Source organism: Molossus molossus, unplaced genomic scaffold (genome assembly GCF_014108415.1).
Source record: "Molossus molossus isolate mMolMol1 unplaced genomic scaffold, mMolMol1.p scaffold_m16_p_3, whole genome shotgun sequence".
In the NCBI taxonomy this organism is placed as follows: Eukaryota; Metazoa; Chordata; class Mammalia; order Chiroptera; family Molossidae; genus Molossus; species Molossus molossus.
The window spans coordinates 9,508,178-9,528,743 of NW_023425366.1; the positions used below are offsets into that span (position 1 = coordinate 9,508,178).

The following is a 20,566-nucleotide window of genomic DNA, read 5'->3' on the forward strand; positions in this document are numbered from 1 at the left end:
TTCTTTACTTCCTTCCTGTTGCAGTTATGACTTCAACCATTCTCTTGTCAATGAACTTAACTTCCTTGCTAGGTATGTCCTGCCATCATATTTGCCTAGCAGACACCTAACCCTGGTTCAATGTTTGCAGCCAAACTGTTTAGCACTACTCAAGAAAAATCCACATATGATTTCCAACCTCAGTGGTACTCTCATTCTAGTAGTCCTCTGTTTCTCCAGTCAGTTTTCTCTCTCTCCCATTCTCTACAGTATCTGTTTCAAAACCCTGGCCGGTTTGGCTCAGCGGTTAGAGCGTCAGCCTGTGGTCCAGAGAGACCTGGGTTCAGTTCCTGCTGGGGGCACATACCTTGGTTGCAGTTTGTCCCTGGCCCTGGTGGCCCTGATTGTTCGTGTGGGTGGCAGCCACTCGATGTGTCCCTTTCACGTTGATGTTTCTCTCTCTCTCTCTCTTCTTCTCTCTCCCTCCTATTCTATCTGAACAAAAAATGAAAAGAAAAAAAAAAACCCTCTGTACCTACTTGAATCCTCCGATCTTACAACCACTTCCTTTACTCTACAAAGATGAACTTAACCTCTTTCTTTACAAACACTCCATTATCTGACAACATCGTCTTAAATGTCTGGCTAACAAATCTACAGAGTTATTAACATTTCTTTTTTTTCTTTTCCTCCACAGGTGTTCCTCCTCCTGCCTAGGGTTAATTTCTCTGTCTCTTCACTATTTTCATTCCCTCCCACCTCTTCAAAGAACCTATTCAATTGATCAACTATTCCCTCTCCTACAACTTCAACTTTTCTTTCTCTACTGGCTCATTCCTATCAACACTTACACATTGTAACCCATCAAAGTAGAGCACACTGCAACAGTTCAGGAGTCCTACTTCTAGGGTTCAGACCCCATGCTTGTCCTCTATGGTCAGGACTAAGTTATTTAGCATTTCTTTGCCTCGGTTTCCCCACCTGTAACCTAGAGATAACAGGACCTACTTTCTTGAGTTGTAAAGAGAAAGAAAAAGATCCATGCAAAGCACTTAAAACAGTGCTTAATATAGAAATGCTTTTTAATATTGGTGAGCTATCTTTATTATCATTTAAATTATTTCTGGTTAACAAGCTAGATTTAGAAATCTCAGACATCCAAACTCAACCAACAGAAGAGGCAGAAGATCAGATAATTAAACATGAGTTAAAATTGCCTTTAGAATATGTTTTTTATTCATTTTGTATGCATAAAAGATTTGTGTTAAAAAATATAATGAGGAGCCACAGCAATCTTGAAAAAGAAGAACAAAGTAGGAGGGATCACATTATCAGATTTCAGGTTATACTACAAAGCCACTGTAATCAAAACAGCCTGTAACTGGCACAAGAACAGGCAGATAGACCAGTGGAAAAGAATAGAGAACCCAGAAATGGACCCAATGCAATATACTCGATTAATATTTGACAAAGGTGGCAAGAGCATACAGTGAAGTCAAGACAGTTTCTTCAATAAATGGTGTTGGGAAAATTGGACAGCTACTTGCAAAAAATGAACCTAGAACACCAAATACACCATACACAAGAATAAACTCAAAATGGATAAAAGACTTAAATGTAACTCGTGAATCCATAAAAATTCTAGAAGAAAATGTAGGCAACAAAATCTCAGACATCATACGCAGCAGAATTTCCACTGATACAACACCTAAGGCAACAGAAACAAAGGAAAAAATGAACACATGGGACCACATCAAACTAAAAAGCTTCTGCACAGCAAAAGAAACAACCATCAAAATGAAAAGGGATCCTACTATATGGGAGAGCATAATCACCAATGATGCACCAGATAAGGGGTTAATTTCCAAAATATATAGAGTGCTCATACAACTCAACAAACAGAAGACAAAGAACCCAATTAAAAAATAGACAAAGGACCTAAATAGACACCTCTCCAAAAAGGACATACAAATGGCCAAGAGACATATGAAGAAATGCTCGACATCACTAATTATCAGAGAGATGCAAATTAAAACAACAATGAGGTATCACCTCACACCTGTCAGAATGGCCACCATCAACAAGTCATCAAACAACAAGTGTTGGCAAGGATGTAGCAAAAAGGGGACTCTAGTACACTGCTGGTGAGAATGAAAACTGGCGCAGCCACTATGGTGTTACCTCAAAAAATTAAAAATTGAATTGCCATTTGACCCAGTGATCCCACTTCTAGGAATATACCCTAAGAAGCCTGAAACACCAATCACAAAGAATATATGTACCCCTATGTTCATAGCAGCACTATTTACAATAGCTAAAATATGGAAACAACCCAAGTGTCCATCAGTAGATGAGTGGATAAAAAAGCTGTGGTACATGTACACAATGGAATACTATGCAGCTGTAAGAAAGAAAGATCTCTTATCCTTTGAGATGGCATGGAAGGACCTGGAGAGTATTATGCTAAGTGAAACAAGCCAAACAGAGAAAGACAAATATCACATGATCTCACTTATTTGTGGAATATAATGAACTAAAAAAACTACTGAATAAAATTAACCCAGAGACATAGAGGTGGAGTACAGACTGACAAGCCTCAGAGGAGGAGGGGTTTGGGTGGGAAGAGATAAACCACAGAATTTACATGCATGTATGCATGACCAATGAACATAGACAACAAAGCTGGAGATGAGGCAGGGTGGGGGGGGGTAGGGGAGGAAAGTGTCAATGGGGGAAAAATGAGAAACATCTGTAACAAAACAAATTAATAAATAAAAAATGTATTTTTATATATATATGTATATATAATGAGGTACATTCAATCCCAAATACAGGAAGGTCCAGGGAGTTATTAATTTTCTCCATCCTAATCTTTGCTCCCTCCATCTGCAACTCATTACATGCTGAGAATAAATACAGTCTTTTGGCCGGCTGGCTGGCCCTCTCCCAGGATAAACTAAGCAGACTGACCCCTTCCTGAAAGAACCATGGAGCAGGAATGTGCTCATGTTTCAAAGGCTTCCTTGTGGTGTGAAAAATAGGAGGAAACAGAGACTGTGCCTCAGCGAGGTAAGTGGCTGACTCTGCGTTCACCCTGAATAAACTCCATGCTGATAACCACGACAGAGATTCTCCAGGAAGCTGACTGATCCTGCTACATGTTTATTGACTAATACTTATGTTCCAACAAACCAAAAGTCACCTTCCACTTCATAGAGAGCTGAAATTCCATGGCCCTAGGTTGGTCTTTGAAATCCAGAGGACGTCCCCACCCCCACAGTCAGTCCAGACTGACCCCCCGCCATCGCTTCCCCTCACTCCCCCCTGGCTGGGTCCTCAGAACGTCTGTCTTCCTCACTCAGTAACAGGCTGTAATTTCCCTCTCCTCTGACAAACGCCTACACATTCAGTGACTAGTCAGGCATCTTAGATGTCAATCCAAAAACCCAGCCATGCCGAGGAAAACACGTCACAATTGTGCTGTCATTTATGTCCTGCAGAAGCAGAAGCTGTGACCTCCAGCCGTCTGCTTTCCAGAGATGTCAGAAACTCTCTTCCTTCTCCTTCTCTGTGCTCTGTAGCTTTCTAAATTGCACCCAAATACATACCTATATATATGTTTTCAATTCTCCCTCCTCTAATTGTGAAAGAATTACCAACACATCTTCCTAGGACTAGAAGGAGAAAAAGTCCCTACAGGTGCCTGTCGCACATTCTTCGTCTTGGCCACAGGCTACATTTAAATAATTTGAGTACATATTATTCATCAGGTTGAACTTAGAATTCAAATGCAATTAAATACAATACATTGGGAGAGTCAAATATAGTGGAAAAGTCAAATATAGTGGAGTCTGACAGACTGAATCCGAGCTCTGCTACTTAATAATTTGGTGACTTGGAGTAAGTCAGCCAACGTCCTCTCTCTGAGCCTTGGTCTCTAATAGGTAAAATAGTGAAATATTACTTGTCTTCCAAAGATATGGTGAGGATTAAACCTATACAAATTGACAAAAATAGTGCCAGTGCCACACGAGATATTCAAAATTATAGCTGTGATTATTTTTCAGATGTTTCACTTTTCATTTTCATGATTCAATAGCATGTCATTTTCATGATTCAATAGCATGTCATTTTCATGATTCAATAGCATGTCCTAGAGAAATTCCCCTCATTTACATGGGATGCTTGTAAGTTGGAGAACAATGAGTGTGCTGTTCATAATCAAAACTGCTTTCTGCAGAGGGTTAATTTTGGCAAACAAGGGTCCTTCCTTCTGAACGTCCCAATAGTTTTGGTTTACAAATTTGGGACTAATAATAGGAAGCACTACATTGGAAACTTGGGTGTTCTGGGAAGAAGGGAGGAAATCACTGGAGGGGAGATCTCGGAAGAGGAAGGACTACAGGAAGGGGCGAGGAGGAGGGGCCACTGTGGACCCGCTCAGTGGAGGCTGCCAGCTGATGTGTCTGACACGCCGGCCTCTCTGCCAAAATAAAAGCCGTCTCCAAAGTTGAAAGAAAGGAAAGAAAGAAGGAAGGAAGAAAGGAAGGAAGGAAGGAAGGAAGGAAAGGAGGAAGGGAGGGAGAAAGAAGGAAGGATGGGAGGGGAGGAGGGAGGAAAGATAGGAGGGAGGGAGGGAGAAAGGATGGAAGGGAGGGAGCGAAGTGCTAAAACAGGATGAGACCAGAAACCTCGTTTTGTTGAGCTCAAGGAAGGACAGACGTTTAAGACAGAGGCTGTCGACTGTTTTTGTTGAATGTATTTGCTCTACTGCAAAGAAAAATCTCTCCTCTATGTTCCCTACAAGCTTCAGGAACATCCCTCAAAGCCCTGTTTTTGCAACAGTAGGTTTTGTGTTGAAATCAAGGAACAATGAGTTTCCGTGTGTCTGTGCAGAGAAGCGGAAGCCTGCAGCCAGAGCAGACCCCGGCCACGAGAGGTGTGAGGTCGGGCAGTGCCGCCGGCGTGGGCAGGGACGGGCAGCGCGGAGCACCCTCCCATGCGGCTGGCGGGTGCAGACTCATACCCGTGCTGGACACTTGACCTCTAAAGCGTATCATAGACCGGGCAGCACTCTGAGCTCCAGCATGTCCTAGGGAAATGCCCCTCATGGGCATGGGACTCCTGTACAACAATGTCCAAAGTATTTTCATAAGAAGCAACTGGGAACAGCAATAACAATGCCATCTATATCAGCATGAACAAAATTGGAAACCATCATTTGGAGTGAGAAAAAAAAAACAATCCATAGAAGAATACATACTATATGAGTTATTTATCTAAATGGCAAAATAGTCAAAACTGGATTACAAATTTTTGTTTAGGGACAAAGACATTGGGGATGCACATATACGAAAAAACAAGGGAATTATTGATACAAAATGTGAGCGAGTGGTTGCCTGGGGAGCTGAAGGGCAGACTGATCAGAGAGGGGTAAGCAAGGACCTTTAAATCACTGGTAATATTCTCTTCCTTAAGGTGGGTGATGGGCTTCGTTTCTTTAGTTTTTTTCCCAACTGCACATAAATGTTATTCACACTCTTTTGTACATCTGAAATATTTAACAATGGGAAAAGAAAAGCATTTTTAAGTGACTGTGGCAATTCTAAGGAAATGATCATCCCAGCCATAGCCAGCGCCTGACTTTTGGCACCAGGCAGGGACAGACCATGAGTTCCTGGCCCACATGGAACAGAGGCAAAATGAAAATGAGGCAAAGGGATATTTCAGCTCAAATGACAAAAGTCAAAGTAGCATTGCCCTGAGTTCCAGAGTCACATAATGGCTATTCTTTTTAAGTCCATATAAAACATTTCAAAGAACTGACCACATACTGGGCACAACTCAATTATCCACAAATACCAAAAAACAATCACATAAATAATGATCTCTGACGATGACTCACGGGTTGGCAATAAGTAAGATCAACGTGGTGAAGTACCTGAAATGTGTAGGAGATGATGTTCGCGCTCAGCCTGTAGAACTCTCGTCCATCCCCACTGAACACCTTTCTGCACTGACCGCCAAAGCTATTCGTGTTGATGACTCTGCTCCGGAACTGGCCAGTCAGTGCATTGTAACTGGTTGTTGTTTTGTTCGTTTTTTGTTTTTGTTTTTTTTTAAGAAAAAGGAAGAACAGATGATTAAAATCAGAAATAACACTTGCTGGAAAAGGCATCCTTAGAGAATGCTAGAAACACATTAGGGTTAAGTATGTCTTTGAAAGAGAGCTCAGACAAAGAGAACAGAATTCTAATGTGTACCTTCCTTTATCTAGCCTCCTTTGCTTGGTATGATAGCTAAAACTAAAATCCAGGCAAATCCAACATCTTTTCAGCCTAAGAACATGTTTAAGAAACACACAGCCCTTTTGTATGTATAGCAACAGCTGGTTTTGAATTAAATCTCCAGGTAAAACCAATACAGTTAAGATTACCCTTGAGAAAGGGCTCTCTAAGGAATTTCAACTGATTGCTTCTTAGCATGTTGACTGGTATTCGCTTTAGAGCAATTTTACCATTTCTCTATGAATGAATTTTAAAATATCATAGAAAAAAAAAACACATCTGTCATCCTACAATAGATTCTTTTAAAGCCTTGAAATCCTAACTTGGATCTGACCCTCAAAAATTCTTCAGAATTCTTTTTGAAAAGGTAAACAGATAATTGTCTCAACTTTACATGGAAATAAAAGTCCCCAGCAAGCCCGGCCAGTGTGGCTTAGTGGTTCAGCGTCAACCCATGGACCAAGAAGTCGCCAGTTTGATTCCCGGTCAGGGCACATGCCCAAACTGTGGGCCTGATCCCCGGGGGGGGGGGGAGGGCATGCAGGAGGTGGCCAGTCGATGTTCTCTCTCATTGATGTTTCTATCTCTCTCTCCCTCTCCCTTCCTCTAAAATCAATAAAGAACAAATATTTTTTAAAAATTATAAAATAAAAGTTCCCGGAGAATTTGAGCAATTACTTTTTAGCCGGAATATTCCAATTATTCCAATACACGGTTTCACCTCTCTGTGCCTGCTCTCATGCTCTTGTCTTCATTCCTTTGAGTAGACCTACCCACTGAACCAGTCTCTCTCTCTCCTTGTCTCGCTCCCATGGTGTGATCAACTATGTGGGTTTTCCCAGGTCTGCGAGGTTCCCCTGAAGGCGGGACTTTCGGGGCTTAACCCAGGACAGTCCAGGGACAATCAGTCACTGTATTTTACCACATATATATTGACAGGTATACAGATAGGAATTAAAAAACTGTTTCAGGATGTGGCAAAGAGCTCTGAGCCAAAGGCTTGGCTATTAGGTGATTTACTATTAAACTTACCAAAATAAATAAAACAAAACAAAAGGAAGAATTACAACCCACCAATGTGCACAGGAGGCCCCAAGCGCTTACCCATTTCCGGTAGATTCTACGTTGGGAGGAGGTTTATCGAGGTCGCAGGAGGGCCTGCGGTCTGTGTCCTCACACTTGTCTTCGTCGGCACTGTCCTCGTCACAGTCAGAATCCCCGTTGCAAACCAAAGCCCTGCTGATGCACTGGCCTGCCCACAAGAAAAGCCGAACGCAAACACACGAACATCAAGCGCAAGAAAGGAAACACCGCACGGGATCCCAGGGGGTGCCCCAACCCCTGCCCTGCTCTGCCGATCCACTGCAACTTTGACATCACCCTTCAGCATGTCCGGCGAAGGATTCGGTATTATTTTGGTCCTCACTTTGCAACACGCAAAATTGATTCTGAGCTTGGCCAGACACAAAATTGAAAATGAAACCTGAATTCCAATTCTAGACTTTCACCCGTGAGCACCAAGCAGTTTGTCTGAATCCTCCAATATTATATATTGCCAACCACTGGGAAGAGAGTGGTCTCCTGCCCTTCCACTTTGGCTTGCTTTTCAGGATCACTAACCAAGATGCCCAGGTCCTGCTTTTCTTGGTGATTTAGATGCGTAAGCTCCGAGAGCAGGGGAACTGAGACAAAAGGTTACAAGGCAACATTTCTTTCGCATCTACGCTGTGTGAGAGACTCTTCTGGGTGGGGGGGATACAAATATGAATAAAAATGATATTTGTCAGGCTTTTAATTTACTACACAATATAATAGGAGAGACTATAAAGACACCGATCGTTGCAATTCAAGAGCGTAATTGTCATGGTAGACATCAGCCCAGGGTTTCAAGGATGCACTGGAGGGTACAAATGACCTAGCTCGCACCTGTCTCCCCAGCATCATCTCCAGACAGTCTGTCTGCCAGCTTCCCAGGCCCTGGTCACCCTGGGTCACTTACAGGACTCAAGCCCGGGGTTCCGGGCATCTCCACTGACCTTGCACTTAGAGTTGTCTCAGCCTACAGGGTTTCCTCTACCTACCACCGGCTTATCTTCGAGAATCTGACTGCACATTATCTCCTCTCAGAAACCACCCCACCCCCAGGCTGCGACGCATGTCCCTCCTCTTGTCCTCACAACACGCAGTGCACACACTGTCCCGCTGCAGCGTGTGCCCCGCTGTGCTGTCACTCAAGCAAACATTTGTTGAGTCAACTGCGTACCAGGCATTCTAGATGCAAAAATCCAATGTAATACGGAGTGGGGCCCAAGGAGGTTTACAGTTGTTCTTACGGTAAATACAATCATTAGTAAATAAATAAGAAGAAACTCTGTGTTTGGCATACTCACAACTATAAACCTACTTCTGCCCTACCCTGTTTGTCTTCAAAGAGTTCACAGTCTGCCAAGAGACATCCAGGCCAACAAAAACTTCCAGTTACAGATGGTTTCATGTACACAGGGAACACAGAAGAGATTTATTAATTAGCTCCATCAGTTAAGGGTTTAGGGAAGGCTTCCCAAAGGAAAGGTCATTTGATTTGGGTTTTGAAAGCAAAATAGAAGCTTTGACGAGTATTATTGAGGAATACAGGGATTATCTAGGTACTAGTCTGTCCATAAAACTTTAATTTTTTTTTTAAGAGAAGAGGCTATATGTTTTATTTCTAAATCTACAACCCTCATCACTATATCTGGAACATAACAAGAATAATAGATGTTTGCTAAAGGTGGTTGAATTTCTCTAGCTGCACAAATGCAACAGACAATAAATCAAATAATAATGGAAAAACTATGTTTCAATCACCCATGCATAGGGGTGACCTGAATTGCTTCTTGATTAGCTATTAGAATCACTATTCTTATAAACATAAGAATAATTTTGGTAGTAACATTGTTTTTGCCCAATCTCAGTGCTCATACCAGATCTTCACCAAAAATACAACGTCAAGAACTGTCCAGGTCTGCCCAGAGTCCTATTTCTTTTGTTCAAAGAGGCAAAGCGTCTCCCCACTTTTATTACCGTATTCCTCCCCTTGCATTTAAAGCAATAGTAGTTGAGTGTATGATTATTATGTCAATAAAAATAATACTGCTATTTGAGGGAAATTAATTTATAGGTCATTATAAATCCAGTAAAATCCAACAAACATTCACTGAGCAAGTTAAACAAATGACACTTGGTTTACACTCCGCATGCCGAACCCACGGAAGACAAGTACCTGAGAAACACCTGAAGCGCTCTCCACACCCGTCCTCGGTGGGGCAGCCTTGCACAGGCTCACACGCTCGTGTCTGAAAAGCACTGTCCGCGCAGGGCTGGCCGCCGTACTGCCCGTACACGGCAGGGGTCCGCCTGCGGGTCTGAACAGAACACAGGTGGTGCTCACCGAGAGCTGCAGGTGGCTCCACCTGAGAATAAGGTCTGAGAAGAATTGATACGGTTGGAGAAGCAACGTTTGGGAAATGGTTCTGGTGTCCCGCAGAAGTAAAATCTGCAAAATCAATGAACCCATGGACCCACTTGTCCTTGAGTCCAGGGACACGCGAGTTATTAGTATAGATAATATATGTATATATATTTATTTACTATATATATGTACGCTCAGGAATGAAGCTAAAAAAATATTAGTGAATCTTTCAGAAAGTAAGAGTTAGCTGGGTAAAGATATATGCAAATAGAGTGCAATATAGAAAGATTGATGATTTGCCAAAGCTATGTACCAGGAGCTAATTAGAAAGGCAGCAGCGAACTTGGCTGGAGAGAGGGCAATGGCATTGGGAAAGGAGCTGAGACGTAATGGAGTTATGGAAACTTTGGTAAAGCGGTGGCAATTGATTTGAGCCGAATATTAACCCTTTTTCTTGAGGGTAAGGCTTGGCGATCCAGAGAGAAACACGTTAACATGAAAGGCAAATCTACAAAGCAGAAGCCTAGCCCTGGCCGGTTTGGCTCAGCAGTTAGAGCATCGGCTTGTGGACCAGGGAGTCCTGGGTCCGACTCTGGCCAAGGGCATGTACCCTGGATGCGGTTCGTCCCTGACCCTGGTTGGGGTCGTGCAGGTGGCAACCAATCAATGTGTCTCTCTCACATCGATGTTTCTCTCTCTCCCACTCTCTCTCTTTCATTCTCTCTCTCTCCCTCCCACTCTGAAGATAAATGTAAAAATATCCTCAGGTGAGGATTTTTTTAAAAACTGGGTTGGAGGTGGGGATTCCTTCGGACAAAGGGTCACAGGAAGGTAGTTTTACATCAGCCTGGACCTGGCTCTGGCATTTCTCAGTGGGGAATGGAACTCAGAACAACGTCTTGATAAGTTTGGTGTCTGCATTTCACTGATGAAGACACCTCTCATGCATGGCTTATGGACCGGCCGTTCTCTGAAGCTCCGAAGCACAGGCTGTGCTGTCTCAGTAACGTTTTCCCTCCCCACCTGTCGGGACAGCGTGAGGACCGTCTTCTCCAGCAGTCTCATTCTCACCTGTCAAATTCCCGTCTTACGACCCGTTTTCATTTCCACTTGTCTCTTTCTGGATGAAAAGTTTGTATAAGCGGAGGATGTATATCCATTGCACCATGACCTTCACCCAAAGAGAAAAAATGGCTAACATAAAAAATACCTTCTATCTACTTCTGGTGAGTGTTCTTCCTTAACTGGTTTTTCAATTATAAAAATGTTTTCTGTGGTTAGTGTTTGTTTGACATTTGCCTGGCTACTCATGTACCTTTTCGCCTGGGTACTCATGTCATCAGAGTTGCCATCGATCGCGCTTGCCAGAAGTCAAACTCCGCATCTGTGTAACTTATTTTTCAATACCACTCACAGAGGTACTAAATAAATGTCCGATGAAAATGGTAATTACGATGATGCTTCAAAATCATCGGCAATATGTTTCTGTTGTTGTAATAATTAAAAAATAAAATTTAAATACACACTTTTATCCAAATAGAACTATCTCTAAACTATTTTACAAATATAAAATTATGTTGAGCACCTGAAACTATGATAATGTTACATGTCAATTACTTTTTTTTTTAATCCTCACCTGAGGATATTTTTTATTTTTCTTCAGACAGAGTGGGAGGGAGGGAGAGAGAGGGTGGGGGAGAAAGGGAGAGAGAAAGAAACATCAACATGAGAGGGACACATAGACTGATTGCCTCCTGTACGACCCTGACCAGGGCAAGGGACCAAACTGAGGTACATGCCCTTGACCGGAATCAAACCCACCACTCATTGGTCTGCAGGCCAATGCTCTAACCGCTGAGCCAAACCAGCCAGGACATCAATTACATTTTGATAAACAATATTTAACCATTCGAATGTTCAGAACCTTTAAAACAAACATTATATTTTTAAAATGTATCCTAAGTAAATTATCAGAAAAGAGGATATATGCCTATGTATAAAAATGTTTATTAAAATTGTATTTATAATAGCCAAAAATGTAAATAATCTAAATCTCAAACCATAAGAAAGTAGATAAATAAGTTTGGTGCATTTATATAAGGGAACATAATACAGCTGTTAAAATCCATGCTGATAGTATATTAGGTTAAAATAATAGGATACAAAACTATGATCAAATAATCCTATTTTTAAAAATCATAAATACACAGAAAGAAAATAAAAGAAATAAATACCAAAATCCTGGTATATTGGTTTCTTCTAAATGGTGGGATTAAAAGTAGCATTTTCTTTATTTATACTTTTCTCTATTTTCTCTAGTGAGTAATTTGTAACAAGAAAGAAGTAGACATTTTTGGAAGTACTCTATAATCTCCAGAACAGGTCTGCTATTTTATTTGTATTACTGAAGAATGAAACTTTTAAAAATTGCAGATTGGTTTACTTTTCATGGTCATTCATTATTTGTCAAGTAAAACAAAGCAGTAATTTTGCTACCTGTTAGTGTTTATTTCAAATAAGAAAAAAAGTTGAATTCAGTAAACATGAACCAGATTTTTAATTATCCACTAACTTCATTTCATGCTATTCCTATTTCTCTAATAGCACAAGAGTTAGTGAGCTGCTTTTCATTTGCATCCTATGTATATTTATAGGCTCAAAGGTAAGATTTAGAAATGTCCTGTGAGAAAAAAAAATTAGAATACAGAAATTACTTTATTACAATAGTAATTACAGAAGTTATACTTCTTTTCCTCTAAAATTACTAATTATATTATGAAGAAACAAAAAATAGCATTCAAACATCAATGCCCTTTTGTCCACACCTGTGCTATTCATCAGATAAGTAATAAACACAAAGTTTCTGCATGGTCCTACCTGAGACTTGGTACACCCATTGCATTCTGACCAAGGGCCGAAGGAACCCCACTGGCAATTGACAGGGGAGGAGGCGCTGTCCAGTCGTTCACCATAAAGCAGGTGGAAAGACCAGAGAGAAGGGACACAAACAATAGTCAAGAATAGTCAAAAACAGTCAAATACAGTCAGAAACTGCTTCACAATTTTTTTCCTAAGAGAAACCAAAAGTACCCTAAATATATTTCTAATATATATAAAAGGGACCCACTTTTTTAGAGAGGAACATTTACTAAACATCTATACTGGAGACACTATTTAGACACTAGAGTTGCAGACATATTAAGAGAGCAAGGTCATTAGCTGTTGATAGAGGGGAAAACTAAGACACAGAGGCATAAACAATCACATACAATAATACCACCATAACCTGCAATGCAATACGATCTGAAGGATTCCGTGGCAGAAATGAGTACAGTGTGTTGCTATGGAAATGCAGACAAGGCAATGTTCGGAGTTGGGAGGGATGCGTGGGAACACACAGGAGGGAGGTGTTCGGGCCTTTGGAAGGGTTCTAAATGACGGGTGGAAAAGTTATTCAGAAACTTTCGATCCGAGAGACCAGGAGTTCTAAGAAGAGCCTGTGAGAAGTGGGAGACTGAAAACTAGCAAAGGCTACATGGACAGGAATTTATTTCTAAATGCTCCCCTGTTCATGTAGGTCTCTTCTCAAGTGCACGCCCACAGAGGGGAAACCTGGGCACTCAAATGAAACACGTGTGGAAAATGGGCAGCTGGTGTTCACACAGCGCCTAACTGGGCCGTGTGGAGGTCGCAGGCTCAGACCTACGAAATCAAGGCCTAGCCACATTTACAGACGGCAAAGGAACGAGGCCTCTTTTTTCTGGATTCGGAGCACATTTCCAGCCTTGGAAACGTTGTAAGGTAACTCGTGCTTGTCTCCAGGATGTCGGGCACCCTTGAGACAAGGGCTCCCATTCCGCGACAAGTGTGTCCCGGTGTTTTTATGGGGCCAGCCTTGCTCACCTGTAGTCTTTTTTTTGTTTGTTTGTTTGTTTTTATCCTCACCCGAGGATATTTTTCCATTTTTTGTACAGATAGAGTGGGAGGGAGAGAGAGGAAGGGAGAGAGAGAGAGAAACATCGACGTGAAGGGACACATCGAGTGGCTGCCACCCGCACGACCAACCAGGGCCGCGGACAAACTGCAACCGAGGTATGTGCCCTTAGCGGGAACCGAACCCGGGTCTCTCCGGACCGCAGGCCGACGCTCTAACCACTGAGCCAAACTGGCCAGGGCTCACCTGTAGTCTTGACATGGCGCCAATGAGCCCCATGCCCCCAGTAGAATTACTGACCCTGAAACAATCTGAATTTGCTGGTTTTCTCTTTCGGGTCCCCGGGACAGGCTTAGGGAGGGGGGCTAGCTGGCCTCGCCCCTGTGCTCCCGCAGCCCCCCCATCAGGCCATCGCGGAGAGAGCCCTGAGCACATGTACCGAAATCAGCTGCTCCAGATCTGCATCGCCCAGGGGACTCTCAGCGCTGGCTCTGTCCTCCTCCCGTCCCCAGTCACTAGCACAGCGCCTGATACAGCTCCATAGAGTGAACTGCCCTGGTCCCTTCCCACCAAACTGACTACAAAAGCAAAACAAGGCCCTGGGTAAACGGTGCAGCTGTTTTCCAGGTCGTGAGAGCCAATAAAACTGTTTTTCTTAAAAGACTCTCAACGTTGAATTTCTTTTAAAATCCAAAGAATGATTTGCAGTGACTACATGTGAAGATCAAATTCTGCTCTGAACTGCGTTAGGGCAGCACGATTCTCCAAAATGCAGGTCTAACCACGCAGCTGGGACAAACAGAAAACCTCGAGGTATATTTCATCTTCAGGTTTCTTCCTTACAGAGAATACCAATACCTTACAGAGAGTACCAATACCTTACAGAGAATACCAATACCTTACAGAGAATACCAATAAAAGAATACCAATAAAACAAGCTATTGCTATCACTGCTTTTCTCAATAGCGGAAGGATGCAGTGTCGAAGGGATAAACATGCTTGGGCTACAATGTGGCAATAAAGAATCTCCTTAAAAATAATAATAAATCCAAAAAATTCTCACCTTGAAAAAACTGGGAACTCTCCTAGAAATCCCACCAAGATGAATAAGCTTATTGTCTGGAGGGAAATAAAAGCATTATTTAGTTTGTATTTCTTGAATGAGTTGTACACGTTTAGATTTGTTATTTAGGAATATAAAGAGTAAAAGGACCGTGCAGAAGTCTTGATGACTCTACTTGTCTTTTAAGTTTTCATTTTATGCCCTGGCCGGTTTGGCTCAGTGGTTAGAGCATCGGCCCGCAGACCAGAGTCTCGGGTTCAATTCTGGTCAAGGGCACGACCTTGGTTGCGGCAGCCAGTTGATGTGTCTCTCTCACATCGATATTTCTTTCTCTCTCCCTCTCTCTTCCTCCCTCCCACTCTCTCTGAAGATAAATAGAAAAATATCCTTGGGTGAGAATTAAAAAGAAAGAAAGAAACTGTGGCTATCACATTCCCTACTCTAGGGACACACTGGGTTCCCTACTCTAAACCTCCTGAGGACCGGGATGGGGTTTCTCATTTCTTCATCCCTTTGTAAGGCTCTCAGCAAATAGCTATTGAATAAATGAATAAATAGTAAAATAAATAAATAAGAGTTTAATATAATTTTGTTAAGCTCACCTCCTACTCTTCGTTTCTGTAAACACAACCAGGGGCTGGGAGATGTCATGGATACATTCAAAATGCTCACTAACATTACATTGTCACAAGCATTTCTTTGGGGTCCCATCATCTTCCAGTTCCTTTCTCCACTGTCCTGCTCTGCTATCAGCGCCCATGAGGACACCCAGAGAGGAAAAGTCTGGAGAAAGAGCAGAGCCGCGGACAAAGGAGTGAAAAGGGAAACCAGCTTCGTAAATGAAGAAGGAAAAGTTGCGACACGTCCCTGGACAGAAGGGCAGTGATGTTCCTGCATCTTTGAAAAATCTCTGAGGCCTTTGGTCATCCTCTTTACCTGGTAACACCACCTAAATATTGAGGATCTCACAGGTTACAAAGATGTATGTGAAATGTAAAGACATTTTGTTTGAAAAAAATCAACTGTGTATTAAAAACAAATCTATAAAGAAGTATAACACAGGATAAGAGTTTGTTCCCGGTTGTAAAATCATAGGTGATTTTTATTAGCTTAGTTTTACTTTTAAGTATCTTCCTACTTTACCTGACTACCGAAGTTGTAGGAAATACTATTCAAATATTGACCGGGGATGCTGTAAGAATATCTAATGCATTCAATTCATAACCCAGTATGAGCATCTTGAAAGTCATCCCAGCCCTCATGGTAACAGGCCAATGTGCTTTCTCTTCTTCCTCAAACCTCTTTCTCTCTAGGTAGCTGTGGGGCAGCTTCCCAACATTGTTTCCAGACCCTTCTACTCACCCTCTGAGATCACTTGTCTTCATAGTAGGTATCTTCCTTCAGTTATAAACTCCTTCTTGCCTACCTCTGTCTTAGATATTTGTACAAATCTTTTTTTTTTTTAATTTTTTTCTTTATTGATTTTAGAGAAAGAGGAAGGAAGAGGGAGAGAGGGATAGAAACATCGATGAGAGAGAACATTCACTGGCCGCCTCCTGCACGCCCCCATCTGGGGATCAAGCCCGAAACCCCGGCATGTGCCCTGACCGGGAATTGAACCGGTGACCTCTGGGTGCATGAGTCGATGCTCAACCACTGAGCCACACAGGCCGGGTAATACTTGTACACATCTTTTAGACTCTTATTCTGATTAGCAGAACCAAGGAGCTGCAGGCAACATGGAAATGAGTAAATCATGGTGGGGGAGGCTAGGACACTTCCTGAGTTTTCAAAAGACACATGAAGCATATAATGTAAAGCAACATCTTTTAAAGGTTTTATTTTGTAATTATAAACTACATGTTTCTTTTTCCTTTTTCTGATATATCTCTGAGCTCTCATTTTTCCCCTGGGAAAGCCTCTATCATAGCTTTATTAGTCACTCCCAGGCATTGACAAATTTTCAGAAAATAAAAATTCTGGAACAATTTAATAGTCAAATTTCAATTTATCGTTTGATTTTCAATTTTTCTCCTGCTCCCAGTTCCTGGGTGCTAATAACAAGGGAGGGGTGTTCTTGGGCTTCTTTTCCCCACCCCCTCCCCAAGCTGCCTTTATCTTCTTCAAAGTCAAAACAGCAGGGGTAAAAGAGGAAATGGCCAAAAAGGTCTTTTATTATTATTATTATTAAATGTATTGGGGAGACTGCTAGACTCATTCAGTGGGAGTCTGGTGATGGTAAATCAGGGTGTGTTGGATGTTTGAACGCCAACTCTCCATCTCTCAGTGATTCTGCGGTTCTTCAGATGCCCCCCTCCCTTGGGGATCTACCGCCACCCTTCTCTGGCACAAACGATTCGTCTTTGGGTCTCTCCTAACTCGCACCAGCGCCTGCTCCCTGGAGTCCTTCTCGCACTGACGCTGTCTGCTGGCGCTGCTTCATCCAGGCGGCCGCTCAGGCAGAGCCCCTGACAACACGAAGGCCCGCGTCTGGTCCGTGGGATGCTGCAGCACGTTCTCGTTCCCTCAGACTCCGACGTGGGGTGCAACCCGTACTGCTGTGTGGTTTGTTCTGCTAAAGGCAGGCCGGTCAACCAGCCTACGCTTCGGATTTTCTCATATGTGAGGAGGGTGTTGTTCTCTGTCCCCCATGCACAAAGGGACACAATCTTGCATACTCTTAGGGGTAGAGGTGGCCAAAGGAACTAGACAGATTTAGGGCTGCTCTTTCTGTCATACTACATTGAACGCGAGGGTAGTGAGCACTTGCTGTTCTTGGTCTTTGACTCCCAGCCAAGTCAGGCATCATGAAAAAAAATCAATTTTTAATACTCTATTAAAAGAATTTCAAATACATTTTAGGGAAGCTTTTTTTTCCCCCATCAAAAGTGCCTTTGACACCACTGTCCCCATATACACACTCCTTATTATGACCTATGAAGATCAGCTTATGACAAAGCCAGTTTCTGTTCATGAGTTATGCAAGCTGAACCTAATAACCAATAGAATATCTTAAGAATTTGCTAGCTAGATACCTGAAAATGAAGCAGTTATCATTTCTTACCTTTGGAAAGAGTATTTTATCAAAAGGACAAGTTAGAAAAATCACAAATTAATGAACAGTCACACTAATGACAGAGACAGACAGACATCTGAATTGATTATATGAAAGAATTGCTTATTTGAAAAGATATGGTGTCTTATACTGTGTGATACAGCAAAGCTGGAACTACATTTCCCAGAATGCTCTTCTCTTTCTGAACAAACACTAATTCTACCTGTTTCTTCCAAGTTGTTCCAGCTACAATCATCTCCTCCATGCTTCTGATTTCTTCAAGTCTGGTCATTTGTATTAGTCTTTTGAAACATGAGCCCATTTGGGGTAAAAAAAATAAATAAATATAATTTCTATAGTATACACTGGGTTCCAATATCCAAATTTTTTTAAGTATGAAAAAAAATCGAATTTAATTTATTGAATTTTCCTAATTACTATCTTGATCAATACATTTTGAACATAGGGCACCATACAAAAGAAGAAGTTAGATTTTTTTTTAAATCAATTTACTTACATCTGTATTAGAAATAAACATCAATTTGCGACACTTCTAACAATGGTACAATAGTCTTTAGAAGGATGTTATAGATTCCAATGATAAGAGAACATGACTATGATATAAGTATAAAGATTGAGATCTAATTTGATAGCAATTTAATAAAGTAAATTTTGTACATATTCCTATGAAAGTCTGAAAAGAAATGGGTTAAAACGTTAATACTGGTTATCTCTGGGAGGAGAAATAATAGATATTATCTTCTTTCTGAACTTATTTTTCCCAATAGGGTAGTACTGTAATCTGGAAAAGGACATGTTTGTTAAAGGCACAAATACCAACACAGTATAACTGATAGAAGACAGCTGACAATGTCAGATCGGCTCTGGGTGTAGTGAAAAAGCAGAGGCCCTGACCTGAGACATCACTGTGCCTGACCACATCCCAGCCCCATAAGAATCATGTCTTGGGTTCAAAAACCCCAGGTTCATCTCAGTCCAGGGTGGAGAGGGTAAAAGGCTGGACCACAGCCAGATCAAAGGGAAGCCCTTTTGGCCCTGAAATCCTTCTGAAACACTTCAGACCCAAGTTATCTTCTAACCAAGGGATACAGAAAGAACCAAAGGGTTTCTGGGACCACCTCTCTGAATTTAGTTCACATGAACGGGGGAGAAGACAAAAGGATACTCCCCCTTAAAAGGCCAGATGTGAAAATCATTTTTAGTGGTATCTTCACAGCCCAAGTTTTTCTTCTCTGAAATGTATCACAAAAGTATTCCCTTCAGCCCTGGCCAGTTTGGCTCAGCAATTAGAGCACTGGCCTGCGGTCCAGAGATCCGGGTTCGGTTCCCGCTAAGGGCACGTTCCTTGGTTGCAGCTTGTCCCCGGTCCTGGTAGGGGTCGTATGGGTGGCAGCCAGTCGATGTGTCTCTCTCACATCAATGTTCTCTCTCTCTCTCTTCCCCCCTCTCTCCCTTTTGCTGTATCTAAAGATAAATGAAAAAAAAAAAGTATTCCCTTCAGGTTCCGTGTAAAAATATGAATATCTACTTTTGAACAGAGAACTCTGCATGCAATTTTCAGGGAAGTAATTTCCTTATTTGTTGATATTCTATTAGCCAATTGAAGGATAAAAGTGTATTTATTATCATGGCAGAATAATACAGCAATAATCAATGATTGTGAACAAATCTTTAAGCACAAAACAATTATTAAGATGTCTCATTATAAAATAAATAAGGAAATTGATGGATGGTTAATACAAATATTAGAAGGCATATGTTAGCTAGATGGCCCTAAGAAAAATATCATATTCTTTTTGAGCTAGAAAATGTTCTCAATTTTTTTCTTTTTATTGAAGTCATTGGGGTGACACCGGTTAACAAAATTATACAGTTCCAGGTGCACAATCACACAACACTTCATCTGTACACTGTATTGTGTGTTCACCACCCCCAAATGTTTTAAATTTTAATTAAAAATAAAGACAGAGTAATAAAGACTAAATTGTATCATAATTCTATTTTCATAGGGTTACTTGGTGTTCTAGTGATTGTGATTTGTGTTTAATTTTTAATCATTTAATTTTGTGCATGAGTTATTTGAGGCCCATGTCTTCATCTATGGGTCCTCCTCCAACCCCACTGGAAACTGACCATGGGCCATTATCACAAATGACAGCATAGCAATCACCAAGGCTCTCGAGAAGCTGCCAGGACTGAGGAATTACTGTTTCAGCATCATAATGCAAAACTTTTAAAGTTTAAGTACCAAAATTTTCAATAATAATATTGTGGTAGCAATTCCAAGTTATTTCTGCATCCCAGGATATAGTCTATGGTCATGATTTCTGTCTTTGGTCCTGTCTTTGGTTGAAGGGTAACTTTTTTTTATCATCTGGCCATTTTGCGTTGGGCCAACATGTGTATTTGCTAAACCTGTAGTTTCATTTCAATTACCTTACCTTCTACCATCACAATCCTAACCCTCTGAAGTTCTCAGTGTCTGAATTCTCCCTTTTATAAAGCTCTTAGGTTAAGTCAGATCACAGGGGCTCATTAGTTGGCTGCAAATCAAACACAAAAATACACTGGAGGGAAATTTCCCCTAAGGAATAACGATAGTGCTATCATACTACTTAATGGCTTCCTCGGGACTTTCATAAACATTGTCTCCGATTTCTGATTCCTAGATCTCTGAATCAATCATCTAACTGTAGAACAAGAAACAGGAATTCACTTTGGGTGAACTGTTAAAATACATTTAAATGAGGATTTAAAAAGTCACCCTCATCTCCCC

The 20,566-nt window shown here is 41.5% G+C and overlaps 1 protein-coding gene across 1 annotated transcript in view; it reads right to left on the reverse strand.

The window, feature by feature from the left end:
• Window positions 1-20,566, reverse strand: part of C7 (complement C7) — a 57,768-nt gene that overhangs the window by 36,898 nt on the left and 304 nt on the right. The window contains exons 2-6 of the mRNA XM_036278854.1: window positions 14,715-14,770; window positions 12,595-12,670; window positions 9,529-9,670; window positions 7,371-7,518; window positions 5,921-6,059 (exon numbers count right to left, since the gene is read on the reverse strand). Of these exons, the coding sequence (XP_036134747.1) occupies window positions 5,921-6,059; window positions 7,371-7,518; window positions 9,529-9,670; window positions 12,595-12,670; window positions 14,715-14,770 (561 nt within the window). The remainder of the gene's footprint in view (window positions 1-5,920; window positions 6,060-7,370; window positions 7,519-9,528; window positions 9,671-12,594; window positions 12,671-14,714; window positions 14,771-20,566) is intronic.